The sequence below is a fragment of the Poecilia latipinna genome, unplaced genomic scaffold, assembly GCF_001443285.1.
Source record: "Poecilia latipinna isolate Pla-1442-1.1 unplaced genomic scaffold, P_latipinna-1.0 Scaffold606, whole genome shotgun sequence".
In the NCBI taxonomy this organism is placed as follows: Eukaryota; Metazoa; Chordata; class Actinopteri; order Cyprinodontiformes; family Poeciliidae; genus Poecilia; species Poecilia latipinna.
The window spans coordinates 273,004-287,521 of record NW_015113222.1 but is presented as its reverse complement, the minus strand read 5'-3'; the positions used below and the strand labels follow the sequence as shown (position 1 = coordinate 287,521).

The window sequence follows — 14,518 nt, the reverse complement described above, 5'->3', positions numbered from 1 at the left end:
TTCTCTCTGTTTTTCAGATGTTTCTGAAAAGACATTTTTTTTTTTAGAAGATTGTTTGTATGGGTGACATAAAGGTTTTTCTTTGCATTTTTGTTTCCAAATTGCTCATACAGTTTACAAGCTTTATCAGTGGACTTTCTGTCACTCAGGGTGACCTAATACCAACACGGTTTAGTTGACACAAATAAAAAAAGTAACAAGAAAGAAAAGGGAATGTCCCAGTTATGGTGAAATGAGTGGACACACCTCTGACAAGATGCCATAAAAAAGTAGACAATGATTAATATATTTCAAAACTTTTTCCAAATTTATTTTGACATTTTCAAGCTAACTAAAAAAATAAAAAAAACATGTTAAAAGAACAAATGTTAAAAATAAAATGGCCACAGTGACCCATTTGATAAAGTTTGCAAAAATTAATCAGAAAGGATCAAAAGCTTGTGTGCACGCATGTAGAATATTTTATGCTTAGAGGGAAACGAGCTCAACTTCTGGGCAACGATCTCCAAACTTTGAGTTTGGCATAGAAACAACACTGAACATCACCAAAAAGACCATTCCCATAGGTGGGGACAGATTGATTTAGGGTTATTTTTCTTCAGATGGAGCTGGTTAAATGCAAAACAGTTTTGACCTAGACCTGTGGGAATGAGCTTGAAATGTGAAGGTAAAAAAAAACCATCTCATTTTCAGCATGTCTGTGCGTCCCTGCTTCAAAAATACATTGAAAAACGGCTTAATGAAGTTTCTGGCCAGCTGCATTCAAAAGAAAAACCGAGGAAGGTCACAGATTTTCTCTGAAGAGAGATTGTGAATAAAAAAGAGGTTGAGATGCGAGTCTTCTATCTAGAAGACTTGAATCTGAAGTTGAATCAAAAACTGCATTAACAAAGCATGTGTGTGTGTGTGTAACTTTTTCATTTGTTTTCATTCTTCCTAATAAATTTTTGTTTTCCAGGAGAATTGCACATGGTTAATGTCACATTGTATGTTTTGAAAAGTTTATCATATTACATCAGAAACTGAATATGAATCATCAGTAATATAACAGAATAGAATTTATATATTTCTTTATTTTGCAGCGTCTATATCTGTAGATGAGTAGTAGTAAAAAGCATTGCAATGTAAAGTGAGTGTGTGAGATATGGCACAACTGATTAAGTTACACAATTACTCCAGGTTTTTCTTTTTTTTTTTTTTTTTTTGTTTTTACTGTAAATCTGTAGAATTCGATTAATGTGGCTTGTATCTGCGTAAAACATGACCTTCAGGAAAAGTGAGTCATTTTTCAGTTCTCCATCAACAAGGTGAAAATACATGATTACACCAGCTAACACTAATTATAGTGGTAGCTGGTGTCTTAGCAATGGGTTTCTCAGATTGAATGGGGACTTCCAGCACTTTGAGGATCTCAGATCACTGGATTTAAGTCTAAAAACAATATAGAAAAATAGACAAAGACTGGGCATGATATGTCCATAAAAGAATGCCGTTGTTAAGTCTGGAGGACTGAGAAGACTACTGCGAAGCTCGGCTTGATTCATTAGTCTATTGTCAGTTTATTGTGTGATAAATGGACTTTCCTTATCCAAGCAACACTATCATCTTTGCTCTACTTTCACTGGAATCTTTTGCTTCCTCTAGGCTCAGCCAATCACATCCTCAGAGGCCCTGACGCTGCCAGCCAATAGGAATACTCGCGCGGTTGAGACTGGATGCGCCATTTTACTGCGTCCACAGTCATCCGGCAAGATGGTCCCTTGCTTTGTTTCTTCTCAGCGGAGTTATTTCGGCTTTTAGCCCTAAATTTTTAGCTTCCACACCATCGAAATTTAGTACATTGGGTTGACCGGGGTTTGCTGAAGTAAAACAATACCTCGCTGCCGTACGTCAGGAAATGACGACTGCTGGAAGCAGGTATGGAGGTTGTTTATACTGTTTGTTTTAGACGAGCCATCTTTGCATTGATTACTGTGTTGGCTTCGTTAGCAGCAAGCCGGGCCATGGCAGCCTTGATGCTAGTTAGCACGCTAGGCTAACTGTGCGCTAACCGTTAGCTGCGCAGCCGGCAACATTGAAGTCCACAGACATGGAGGGTTGAATGCTTGCATGCATACACCCGAAGTGTAGCTTAATACAGCAAAAAACGTTTTAACATAAATTATTAATGAAATGTCTGGATTTGTGTTGCAATGTCGACAGCTTAATGCAGCACAGCTAATAAGTGTGGATGCTACACTGTAGTTCCAGGCTGCAGGGCGCGGGTTCGTATCATGTTATGTCCACATAAAGGAAATGAAGGCCCGAATGGATGCTCATGCACAGGACCTTGCATGCAGAACCACCAATGCAATCGTGCCAGTCTCAAATGAGCCAAGGAAATTCTGGTTTCAGTCTTAACCAAGTGCTAAACACGCAAATTGACTCGACGTCACGATAGTCATGAGTTTCTGGGTTGTCAAAACTGGGAGATGTTTTAGTTGGGGATGAATAAGCTGCAGACGACGGAAGAACAGAAAACCAGGCTTGAACTTAAATTTTAATCATAACAATTAAATTTTTGATCTCGAAACTGAGCGATAGTTTCTCTCATCTAATGCCATGCAAAGTAGGTTGATGGTAAACAAAATGTGTTGTGCCTCCGTCTCAAGTATTTTCTACTGTAAGTCGCTGAGTAGAAACTTGACCTATATGTAGAATATAAAATGTTTTTGATTACAGTCAAACTGGGAACCAAGGGATTTGATTTTTAATTTTTATAAGCAGTTTTTATAAGATTTGACTGTAACTGTAACTTGTAGTTCATTGTCATTTTTAAATTTATTTAGTTTTTCTAAATAACTTTGATTGGTCACATAAAACAAGTATATTTGCTTGCTGCTGATTTCATGTTGGAAATGGATGTTTCTTTGCTAAATTTGGGAATTGCCTTCTTACGCAATTCTGCTCAATTCTCATCTCCCAAATCAAAGCGTTGCTCAAGGGGGCAGGTTTTTTTGTTTGTTTTTTTTTAACCAGGCTAGTGAAAGTGTAAAACAAGCAAAAAAAAAAAAAAAAAAAAGGGATTCACTGATCCGGCCATTCCTAATCGATACCGATTTCAATTTTCTTAAAAGCCAGACCTATCAGTTCTGAAGTTGTCTAACTTTTATCCAGTTTTCTTTCACTTTGTCATTAAAGGGAAGAGTGTGCTGCAAAGTTTAGATTTGTTGCACTTGATGAAGAACATAAAATGGCTGCATTGTTTTTGGTGACTTGAATGCATTAATGTGTTATCGTTGCGCTCACAAAACTGTCTGTCTCTCCAGGTAAAATGAGTCTGGCTTCTTCCGAATCAAACCTAGATCTAATGGGAGAGAAAGGAGAGGAGGTGAGTTTGCCGTTTGCAAGTTTGAACACTTGTCGTAAACATATTTTTCATTGTTTATAAATTTAAAATAAATGCTGGTTTCCGCACAGCCTGGGAGCTCATCAGAAAGCATGAAACCGTCTTCTTCTCGAAGCAGGAGGTTAGAAACTGACTTTTAATTTATGTATATGTCTTTTATTTTGCTGCTGTATTTGGTACTGCTTAAAGTACTAAAGATGCATGTCTACACAATTTAGGAAGCCCACCAATGTAACAAAGCACACAGAACAGAAAGACTCTGACGCCTCGACTAACGGCGAAAACGAAGGAGCCACTTCTGACAGTAACACAGGCAGTGGATCTAAAGGTAAGAGTTGTGCAGTGTGAGTTGGACTCATTGTAAGTTCTGCTGTAGCTGGAATGAAGTGCGATCTTTGCGTTTCTGCCGTTTCATTTTCTCAGGCACTTTAGTGATGAAACCGAGTGGGAATGAAAGCAAAGGTGCCATGAAGCTCAGAGTGGATTTCAAACAGAAAAAGACAGGTGATCTTCTGCTTTTATCCAAATGTTTCAACATAAATCTGATGCATTAATATTAGAAAAAAAATAAGAAACCGCTTAATTTGCTGGTCACAGATGATACCCTGGAGAAGAAAGTTAACTGCACAGCCTGCGGAAAACAAGTAAACCAGTTTCAGCGCAACTCTGTGTACGAGCATCCTATGCTCAAAGTACTCATTTGCAAGGTATTAAAATGTATCTTTATCTCAGTGAACTTCTTAAATATTTGTACTGTTTACGCATTGCTGATCGTGTTAATTTCTATTTCTGCAGTCATGTTTCAAATACTACACAAGCGATGACATCGGCCGGGATTCTGATGGAATGGATGAGCAATGCAGGTGGAGACAACCAAAAGAAAATTGTTTTGCAACATGCTGAAGTAAAAAATATGTCAGAATGTTGACAGAAAAAAATAAATAAATAAAACGGACTTTTGTCTAATTAACTGTCGCTCTTAGTTACCAAGCAGAAATGGGTGAATGCAAGAATGAGAACAGCAAGAATTATGTGACCAGCTCTGTGCTTGTTCAGTCCATTCTGCTATAACTAGACAGTTACTACTTTCTAATGCTGGAGGCTTCTTAAAAGGATTTTGATAACCAACATTCCTGCCTCGGATCAGCAGCAGTGTAACCATTAGACGACCTTCGAAACCTTGAAAATAGGTGGGAGCTTTCTCCTTATCTCTAAATGCTCCCTAAATTCCAGCAGAGTAAAACTACAATAACCTTTATATAAATCTAACTACAGCTGCAAGAGGCAAAGTAAATTCTGTTTTTCAGGTTGTACAAACAATTAAATATATTCTAAAATTCCTCTTACACAGAATTAAACGGATGCGTTACAATGCCTTGCGAAAGTATTTACACCCCTTAACCTTTTAATTTCAACCACAAACTTCAGTGTATTTAATTGAGTTTAATTTGATAGACCAACATAAAGTAGTGCCTACTTGTGAAGTGGAAGTAAAATAATGCAAAGTTTTCTATCTTTTCCCCCAATACTGCTTAAAATTTTTCCACCAAGTTCTCCCTGACCTGTCAATTGGTCTTTTGTCTTCATATTTCTGCAGCTTTTTAGCAAACCTGTTTTGCCTGCGAGACAGACTATGTAGCCTAGATGCTAGTATTGGTAGCACTGGAACCAACACTGTTTGGGGAAAAAAAAAAGTAACATTCCTGTATCTGCAGCAGTGAAGTAGTAGTCTTCCTGGATAGCATAAGGTAGTTTGCAAATTAACACAGAAAAATTTGCATCTACTGAGAGCTCAATCAGCTACTGGATAGTAAAGAAATTATCAGTACACAAGCATTGGCTAATTCATGGCTAATAATATAACAACTGTAGCAATCTAATGCGATTAAAGATGACCAGAAACAAAAACATTGAACAAAACTGCTGCTGAACATATTTGCATGAGCCAAATCCTTGTCTGAGTGTAGAAAATAGTTTAGAATGGAATAGTCCTTTGTGAGTCTGGCTTCTTCCGAATCGTCTGTATTTAGCTCTTTAAAAAAAAAAAAAGCTTTAAAAGCAACATGTAAAAAAGTATTCACTGTTTAACTTGAAATATTGTCTAAACTTTGTCCTCAGATGGTGTGCTGAGGGTGGAAAGCTAATCTGCTGTGACTACTGCAACAACGCTTTCTGCAAAAAGTGCATACTGCGCAACCTGGGCAGGAAGGAACTGTCCAGCATCACGGATGAGAACTCCAAGTGGCACTGCTACGTGTGCCGGTCCGAGCCCCTCCAGGATCTGGTCTCCAACTGCCACAGCATCATGCAGAGGAAAGAGGAAGTGGAAATGAAGCAACGAAAAACAGATAAAGCTGAGGAGCGTGAAGGCAAGAAAGAGAAGAAGAAATCCCCCAAGGAACAGAAAGCAATCGCAAATGGGAAAGAACACGGTGAAGGCTTGGGGACCATGACTTTCTCCTATAAAAATCTGCAGATACCCAAAGATCTAATCAAGAAGACAAAGAAGCTTGTTGAAACTACAACCGGGTTAAATAACACTTTCATTCAGTTCATCCAGCAGGCGACCGACGACCAGGCAGACGCCACCATCAGGTATCGACATTTGAAAGCCTTCAAGGCGGTGCTCTCAGATCTGAGGAAAGCCCACAATGCCTTGGAGGAGGCTTTGAAGCCCGAGTTCAGAAACATGGAGCTGCAGAATGGTACTGAAGGGCAACATGCGAGAAAGATTGGCAATGTTGTGGAACCTGCAGAAAACAACGAGATGGATTGTTCTGCAGATTCACTTCCTGGTGAGGACGGTGAGCAGCATAATGAAGTCAAGCCAATTTGTGACACAGAAGAAATGAAGGAGGCTAAGCAGCCGCCTGATGAGAATGATTCAGTTTGTAAATCTGGCAAAACCAAAAAGGTGTCAAAGGAGCAGGACAGTATAGCAGATTTAGTTGGTAAGACGGAGACGGTTGAAGAGCTGCCTAACGAAATGGAGATTTCAGTAAAAGAGTCGCCCAAAAAGCCGTCTAACGAAACAGATTCAGTTGATGAAGCAGAAACGATGGACGAAGGGATGAAAGAGTTGGATAACCAGCAGGACATAAAGTCAGAGGACAAAGTGTTCAATAAGCCTGAAATGAAAGACCACCAAACAGAAACAAGCGTCCCCAAAATGACAATTAAGAGCGAGGTCTTTGACGGTGAGCCAGTGTCTACTGCTGAAACGTCCCTGGATCACGACATTATGTCTGTTCCTCCTTCAGTACCTGAGGAGCTTTTCCAGATGGTGGAGAGCCTCGCTGACTCCTCCTTGCTCTCACAGACCGATACCAGTTCAGTGAAAGACGTGGATACAAAGTCAAATGAACATCCTCCAGAAACCCAATGCCCCCAACCCAGAGTTAAGAACCTGATAGTCAAACTGACTCCTGTACCAGTTGTCAAAAGCAGCAGTTCTAGGTCCTCTAGGTCGAAGGACAAAGAAAACGCAGAACAGCCGAGCAAGAGTAAGGAAAAAGACGAGGATAAGAAAGACTCCGATTCTAGTAGAGCAGAAGAAGCTGACAGCCCACCACCGACCCGCCGCTCCAGTAGGGTGAAGACCACTCCTTTAAGGAAGCAAGGAGAAAATAAAGGCAAGAAGGACTCCTCTGAGTCAGAATCTGACGGAGACAGCAAGGCCAGGGCCAAGCCATCAAAGAAATCCAGTAACATTAAAAAAGAGACCAAAAGTTCAGAGAAAACATCGGACGACTCTGACTCAGACGAAGTTCCTCCCGTTCTACTGGAGAAAGCTGCAACAGGCAACAGCAGCACAGACGAGGAACAGGAAAGCACAAAGGCTAAAAAGCGTCTCTTCAAATCAGACACGTCTTCGAAGGACACAGAGACGCTAACCAAACGCAAACGGAAGTCTGAAAGCTCAGGTTCAGATGCAGAGCGTAAAGACAAGAAGACGTCCAAGAAGAAGAAACAAGCCAGCTCGGACAACTCGGACTCTGATTCAGATGGAGAGCTTAAAAACAAGAAGACGTCCAAGAAGAAGAAACAAGCCAGCTCGGACAACTCGGACTCTGATTCAGATGTGGAGAGTAAGAGCAAAGCAGTCACAGCTAGGAGGAGGTCTAGCCGCGTCAAGAAACAGGAGAACTCCAAGGGCCATGAAAAAGACTTGTCTGAAAAGAAGCAGAAGCGATCTTATGAAAAGAAGCGGAAGGGAAGGAGCCCAAAAGCTGCCTCCAAGCTACAGTCTTCATCTGAGGAGGAGGAGGAGGAGGAGGAAGAAGAGGAGGCTGGAGGTGACTCCGGAGAGGATAGTGACCAGCAAAAGATCAAACCCATTGTGGAGGATAATGTACTTGGAGGCAGTGGAGTCTTCAATCAGTCCTCAGGTAAAGTTGTTCAGTGTAGAAATGTTTACGCTTGGCTTCTCCCAACATGCAAAGCCGAAGCCTTTCCTCATCGCTGCTTTCAGTTTCTACAAAGTTTCTTTTAGTCTCTGAGCCTCACCGGTTTGCACTAAAACATTTTTTTTTTTTTTTTTTTACAGAGATGCCGCGATTTTAGTTCCCCCCCCCCTCCTCCCCCCACACACACAATTTCATGTAATTAGAAAATATCGTTGACGGTGAACTGAAGTACATTTTACTTTTAAAGAACTTCATAATAAAAGTGCTGATGGCTTCATTGGGAAATAATGCTGTTTTTTGTTTCGTTGCTAGGAGACGAGGTAGACACTAAAGACGATTCTCAAGTTTTTGAAGACGACGACGACGACCCTGAGAACAGGTACTGGGGAAATGCATCGAAGATATTTAATAATTACACACAGGTGACCTCCATTTACTAATTGCGTAACTTGGGAAGGCGAACTAGTCGCAGTGGATTTTATTTATGGGTATCAAAGTAACAGGGTATGTCTTTCTACACACTTAGGATACCCTGAATGTTCAAACCATGTAGATGTTGCTACCTGTCTTGAAAGTCATCATTTTTCTTTCCATTCAATAATTATGCACCAGTTTGTGTCGGTCTGTTGTATAAAACACAAATAAAATGTTCAGAAGTTTGTAGATGCACTGTGACAAAATCAGAGGAATGAAAACAGGCAGTGCTGGTTCTAATTGAGGCTACAGGTTGTTAAGTAGAAATGTTAAACCTATTAGTTGGGTGCTCCCGCTTCTGATGGCTTATTGCTTTATTTAACCTTAAACACTCACATGCTGAAGAATAATTTATTTCCCCGGACTCCTTCAGTTTAGGCAGCATTAACTGGTTGAAACCCAAACAGCTTCTCTGCTGCAGAATTTTGTAATCTTAACATTTCAGTATGTAATATTTTACATTTTTATTAACAAATAACTAAGTGGAGCGACATCAAGGTGCTCAGACTAATTTGTCTGCAAGTAATCTCTTCATTTAGGGAAATGTTTGCTCATTAAAAATGCATTTAGTCGTTGCTCTAACTTACTTTAAACCAACCGATTGACTATGTTTCAACTTTGAACTTTGATAGTTTGTGGATCTAAAAACACTTTGTGCTTGTTTTTGATTGATAAAATGCATGGCATCTTTAATGGGGCTTTTGTTTCCCTTTTTCTCAAAGGATTGCAAAGAAAATGCTTCTTGCACAAATAAAGTCCAGTTACTCTTCTGGAGCAGAAAGCTCCTCTGACAACGAAGAGGAAGACACGAAAAAGAAATTCTCCAAGAAAGCTAAAAAAGGAAAAGAGGACGACGAAGAGGAGCGAGGTACAGTACAAACTGAAATATACAAGTGCAGAAATATTCAAGAAGACCAATTGCCTCCTATCCTTTGATAATCTTTGCTTCTGTCCTGAAAGACAATGAATTTACAGAAGACTCTGAGTCTGACGTTGATGTGAAGAAGCGCGGCAGTCGGCACAAATTGCTCCGTCATAAGCTCTCCTTGAGCGAGGGTGAATCTGGAGACTCGAGCAAGGAGAAGAAGAGCAAGGGCAGCAAGAAAAAGTCTTCACGTAAAGGTAGATTCTGGCTTTTATCAACGGGACTCCCCAACTGAGAAAACCAGTAAGTGACTTTGTTGCGTTGTTATAAATCAGTTGGCAGCGACGACTCTGAAGACTCAGACTTTGAGAAGTCGGCGTCTGGTTCTGCGTCGGGGATGAGTGAGGAGGTCAGTGACTCGGAGGTGGACAGCAAGCGTCGGAAGACCAGGTGAGAAAGCGGGATCTTGTCCAAGCGGTCATTTACTTTCTGTTGATTAGACCCGTTTTCTTTTGGTGGACATAAAAGAAGAAGAAAATGAAACATGCTTCCTGTTTTTATTTCTGTAGATCAGCAAAGAAGAAAGAAGATGAGAATCAGAGGAGCTACAAGCAGCAGAAAAAGAAGCGACGCAGAATCAAAGTTCAGGACGACTCCTCCAGCAATAACGAGAAGGTGTTTTAGATGCAGCCTCATAAAGTTTCTTATTTCTGGAAGGATTGCTTTGTGGTGGAGACAAACTCAACTAAAGTTTACTAGTCAAGTCATGCAAAGCTTCTAAACTTTCTTTAAACTTGCCCTGCAGTGTGTTTTGAGAGTTATTGGACCCATAAATGGATCTTGGGGTTTGCTCCCTTACTGATAATAAGGACTAGCTCTTTGCACCAGAGGGCTAGAGATCAAAGAGCTGAGCTTAATGTCCTTTTTCACAGAGCGGAGAGGAAGATGGTGAGGATGCAGATGGAGAGGGGCGCAAAGGTCGGAAAAAGATCCGCAAAATCCTCAAGGACGACAACTTGAGGACAGAGACGAGAGACGCTCTGAAGGAGGAAGAGGAGAGGAGGAAACGCATCGCTGAGAGGGAGGCGCTCAGGGAGAAACTCCGAGAGGTAAGCATGGACGTTCCTGCTGTTTTGGGGAAAACAAACCTTACACACAAGGTTTGTTTACCATAGCAAGATTATGTTGAATTTTTCTCATGTTTGTGTGCCTTGCTGCTGAGGACCAATTTCATGCTCATGCAAAAATAAATAAAAATGCTGTTTGTTTTTTTTTTGTTTTTTTTTTTTGGCCTCTTGATCCTTTCAGATCAAGGTTTTTCTGAAATTCTGATTTTATTAGGATTTTTATAAAATAAATGTTTCACAGGATAAAATTAGTGCTGTAATCTTAATGAGGAAAGCTCAAACTGGAACAGGTCGACAATCTGTTTCTTGTGGGCATCAATTATTGGAAAAAGATGCAATACTGCTACCACCAGGTGGCGGCAGTGGGAGAGCTGAGTGGTTCAAAATTTACAAGTAAAACCTCATTAAATACAACTCATGAAAGTACGACTGTACTGTCACGACAACTTTGAAATGCTACCGGAGTAAGAATGAGATTTTTTTTCATGTTCATCAATTTGCACAACATGCTTTAAGGAACAATTTACAAGTGGGGAACATTTACAAAATCCAATATGAAAAATGTCTCAGAATGAGAATGTCTCTTTGGGTAAAATTCAGTAATATATGATGCGGTGGTCTACTTTTATTAATAGCCATTAACCCGATCAGTGGGTACAACAACTGGTACGTAAACTTTGCAGTTTTTTTTTAAAACTTGGAACATGGTTAATGTCGTTACCCATGAACTATTGGCCTCTACACTTTACCTTTAATAGAGAAATGTTTTAAAAGCACCGTTCTCACTTTCACAAGAGGAAGCTATATTTGGTGCTGTTGTCTAATTGTCATCGATTTTAGCTCGACGCTCGAGCTAAACTAGTGTTGCTAGCTGTATCAATCTGCCTGATCAGCTGATTGAGTCCAGTAGTTTTTTTTTTTTTTTTAAATCTTCTGCAGGTAGGGGAGCCATTAGTGATAACATCACAGAACCTGCCTTGGAAAAAATCCAGTCATGTCTCGTCAGTTTCTCAGAATGGTTTAATTAGCCTTTTAAAATGGCTTAGAAAACCTTTTTTCTAATCATTAGATTTTTATCTTCCCGTAATCCTCCTACAGGTGGTCGTAGTAGAAGAAGCCTCCCAGGTGGCGTGCCCCATCACCACCAAGCTGGTCCTGGATGAAGACGAAGAGACCAAGGAGCCGCTGGTTCAGGTGCACAAGAGCCTCGTCACAAAGCTCAAGCCTCATCAGGTCGATGGTGAGTGAATGCCGCTGGGATGAAAATGAAAGTTTCAGGCCAGTCTGAAACGATTCCCACTCAGTCTTGTGCTTGGTTTCAGGTGTTCAGTTTATGTGGGACTGCTGCTGCGAGTCGGTGAAAAAGATTCAGAAGTCTGCAGGCTCTGGCTGCATCCTGGCTCATTGCATGGGTCTAGGAAAAACTCTACAAGTAAGAAATGGATTCATTTGTCTGGATTTTACATTTTACCGAAGCTGGACTGATGTTAAAAGCAACACTTACAGGACATTCAAATTTGTATCTTTAACATGTTTGTTTACATAAAGAAAATTAAATTTGTCTCAATTTGTTCCTCCAACATTTACATGCGATCTTCACTGCATGAAATTGCTAGAGACTTTGTTGTTAATGTCGCACTGCATTCAGCTGCTGCACCGAAACTTCTCCAAGTAATTCCCAGAGTTGGATTTTTCTTACAACATTGCTACATATTGCAAATACACAAGACAGAATACCTCTGATAGGTGCTGTTTTTATCTCCAAAGCTGTGCGATGTGGCCGTTTTTAACTGTTCCCGTCTTGGCCTGTAGGTGGTGACGTTCCTCCACACCCTGCTGCTCTGTGAAAAGCTCGACTTTAGCACAGCTCTAGTGGTTTGTCCCCTCAACACTGTTCTTAACTGGCTCAATGAGTTTGAGAAATGGCAGGTGGGACTGAAGGATGAGGAGAGCCTCGAGGTAAGAAATGCTCCTGTTTATTTTTTATTTTTTTGCTCCTGATGTCAGTCTGTCAAAAAAAACAAACATGTCTATATTTGATGATTTGTGTATTTCTCCCCCTCAGGTAACAGAGTTAGCCACAGTTAAGAGGCCTCAGGAGCGAGCCTATGCTCTCCAGCAGTGGCAGGAGTCGGGTGGCGTTATGATCATAGGTTATGAGATGTACAGAAATCTGACGCAGGGACGAAACATCAAGAGCAAGAAGCTAAAAGAGACGTTTCAGAAAACGCTTGTGGATCCAGGTACAATTTGTGTAAACAATAAAAAAAAAAAATCTCTTGTGGCTTTATTATGGCTGGAAGGTTGGTGGTTGGGATGGAGGTGTGAGGTAATCTAAATCTGAGGTTCACTAAGGTCTAGATTGGATTTAACAATAAGGTCAAAGCAAATTCCTTTGATTAAAATTGCATGAAAAATGCCATCAGAATTGGCCTGAAAATACTCTAGACTAATAGAATTAGTCTATTCTTATTTTGGACAGTAAAGCAAGGAATCTAGCTAAATTTGATTTAACTTAGTTACTTTTTATGGCTAAATAAAACTAATTCATTTATGAAAAAGAAGCTGATCTTAATGTGCAACAAGGTGCTGTAACGTCTTTTTTTAACACATTGTTTTAGGAGATAATCTGAATTTTGTTAATGTCTAAAGTTCCAGACACTGAGAATAATTGAATGTTTTTGTAATATAAACTTGTTAGTATTTTTCCTTTACTTATGAGCATAAAGTAAAAAAAAAAAACCCCTCTTAGATAGTTGAAATGAACACATTTATCACTATTAAATCATCTGCAATTGTGGCTAACATTGATTTGCTTCCCCTCTGTTTTGATATGACCCATTGATAATTAGACACCTGCAGAGATTATGTAGGAATTTTCTTTGTGAAGTATAGAAGTCTTTTTCTAACAAATTTCTTAATTCTGCATGATTCCAAATTTTACAGTGACTTTGTGCCCAATGCCATAGTTTGTTTTGTGGCTTAAAAACAAGTTCCTTCTGGGTCTGGATTTGAGGATTTTCTGTTTTACTGTAGCTGAAAAAGAGGTCTCTGTGAAGCTGATAATGTATAATTGTCCTAATTTTAGGTCCAGACTTGGTGATCTGCGACGAAGGCCACGTTCTGAAGAACGAGGCTTCTGCCGTCTCCAAAGCAATGAACTCGATCAGGACGAGGAGGAGGATCGTCCTGACTGGAACTCCTCTGCAAAACAACCTCATTGAATGTGAGACACTTTTTGTGTCTTGGACTCCAAAATTGAGATTTAAAAAGAAGAAAAAATTCTCAGCATTTTGCATGAGATTTAAAAGTTAAAATCTTGCTGCAGCAGGTGGCAGCTCAAACTGAACCTGATGTTTCTATAAATTTCTCAATGCTTGATCAGTAATAACGCATTTTAATTAATTCAAGATGTAACGTGTCCTCTTCAGACCACTGCATGGTGAACTTCATCAAGGAAAACTTGCTCGGGTCGGTGAAGGAGTTCAGAAACCGCTTCATTAACCCCATTCAGAACGGCCAGTGCGCCGACTCGACGCTGCATGACGTCCGGATTATGAAGAAGAGGGCGCACATCCTCTATGAGATGCTGGCCGGCTGCGTTCAGGTAAGAAGCTCTCAACCAACGGACTCGGCCTCTGCTCGACCTTTCTCCTTTTCACCTCTTGGAATAACGCTTTGTTCCTTCTCCCCGCTCAGAGGAAAGATTACTCGGCGCTCACCAAGTTCCTGCCTCCCAAGTACGAGTATGTGCTGTCGATCAGAATGACCCCGCTCCAGTGCAAACTCTACAGACATTACCTGGAGCACTTCACAGGTGAGGATGTTTGGGGATCTTTTTCTAATCTTTTGCAGCAGGATCCTGCAGGGCGTCGTGTTTCCAGTAAAAGTTCTCTTTACCTGATGTCAGTTCCACAGAGAGGGATTTCAGAAAGCTCTTCTGGACTCTCTCTCTTATTTTTTGTCATGCATTGAGTAGTTTAGTGGACTTCGCTGTCAGATTGTGGCCCAGGACGTGCGTGTGTGTGTGTGTATATATGTATTAGAGTTGAAGTGGCAGCTGGCACTGTGCCGCAGGCAGGTTTTAAGCCCACTTTCCCACGTTTCTCCCTAATGAAGAGCACTGGGAGAGAGGGAGGGAACAGAAGAAAAGGGGGAGATGTGGGAGCATAAAAAAGGAGAGAAATCTAGCTGAAGTAGGGGCCAGAGGTTTTACACCAAAACCAAAAACAAAGAACAGGAGAGCTTGGTATGCGGT

At 40.5% G+C, this 14,518-nt stretch overlaps 1 protein-coding gene across 1 annotated transcript in view; it reads left to right on the top strand.

Annotated features, from left to right (window-relative positions):
• The window catches only part of atrx (ATRX chromatin remodeler), a 45,008-nt gene that overhangs the window by 995 nt on the left and 29,495 nt on the right, over nucleotides 1–14,518 (top strand). The window contains exons 2-22 of the mRNA XM_015042887.1: nucleotides 1,645–1,917; nucleotides 3,309–3,370; nucleotides 3,460–3,509; nucleotides 3,607–3,716; nucleotides 3,812–3,892; nucleotides 3,986–4,095; nucleotides 4,184–4,251; nucleotides 5,507–7,776; nucleotides 8,107–8,173; nucleotides 8,991–9,136; nucleotides 9,229–9,390; nucleotides 9,469–9,583; nucleotides 9,703–9,808; nucleotides 10,066–10,242; nucleotides 11,359–11,500; nucleotides 11,583–11,692; nucleotides 12,073–12,219; nucleotides 12,326–12,503; nucleotides 13,349–13,486; nucleotides 13,692–13,867; nucleotides 13,960–14,077. Of these exons, the coding sequence (XP_014898373.1) occupies nucleotides 3,314–3,370; nucleotides 3,460–3,509; nucleotides 3,607–3,716; nucleotides 3,812–3,892; nucleotides 3,986–4,095; nucleotides 4,184–4,251; nucleotides 5,507–7,776; nucleotides 8,107–8,173; nucleotides 8,991–9,136; nucleotides 9,229–9,390; nucleotides 9,469–9,583; nucleotides 9,703–9,808; nucleotides 10,066–10,242; nucleotides 11,359–11,500; nucleotides 11,583–11,692; nucleotides 12,073–12,219; nucleotides 12,326–12,503; nucleotides 13,349–13,486; nucleotides 13,692–13,867; nucleotides 13,960–14,077 (4,528 nt within the window). The 5' untranslated portion in view covers nucleotides 1,645–1,917; nucleotides 3,309–3,313. The remainder of the gene's footprint in view (nucleotides 1–1,644; nucleotides 1,918–3,308; nucleotides 3,371–3,459; nucleotides 3,510–3,606; nucleotides 3,717–3,811; nucleotides 3,893–3,985; nucleotides 4,096–4,183; nucleotides 4,252–5,506; nucleotides 7,777–8,106; nucleotides 8,174–8,990; nucleotides 9,137–9,228; nucleotides 9,391–9,468; nucleotides 9,584–9,702; nucleotides 9,809–10,065; nucleotides 10,243–11,358; nucleotides 11,501–11,582; nucleotides 11,693–12,072; nucleotides 12,220–12,325; nucleotides 12,504–13,348; nucleotides 13,487–13,691; nucleotides 13,868–13,959; nucleotides 14,078–14,518) is intronic.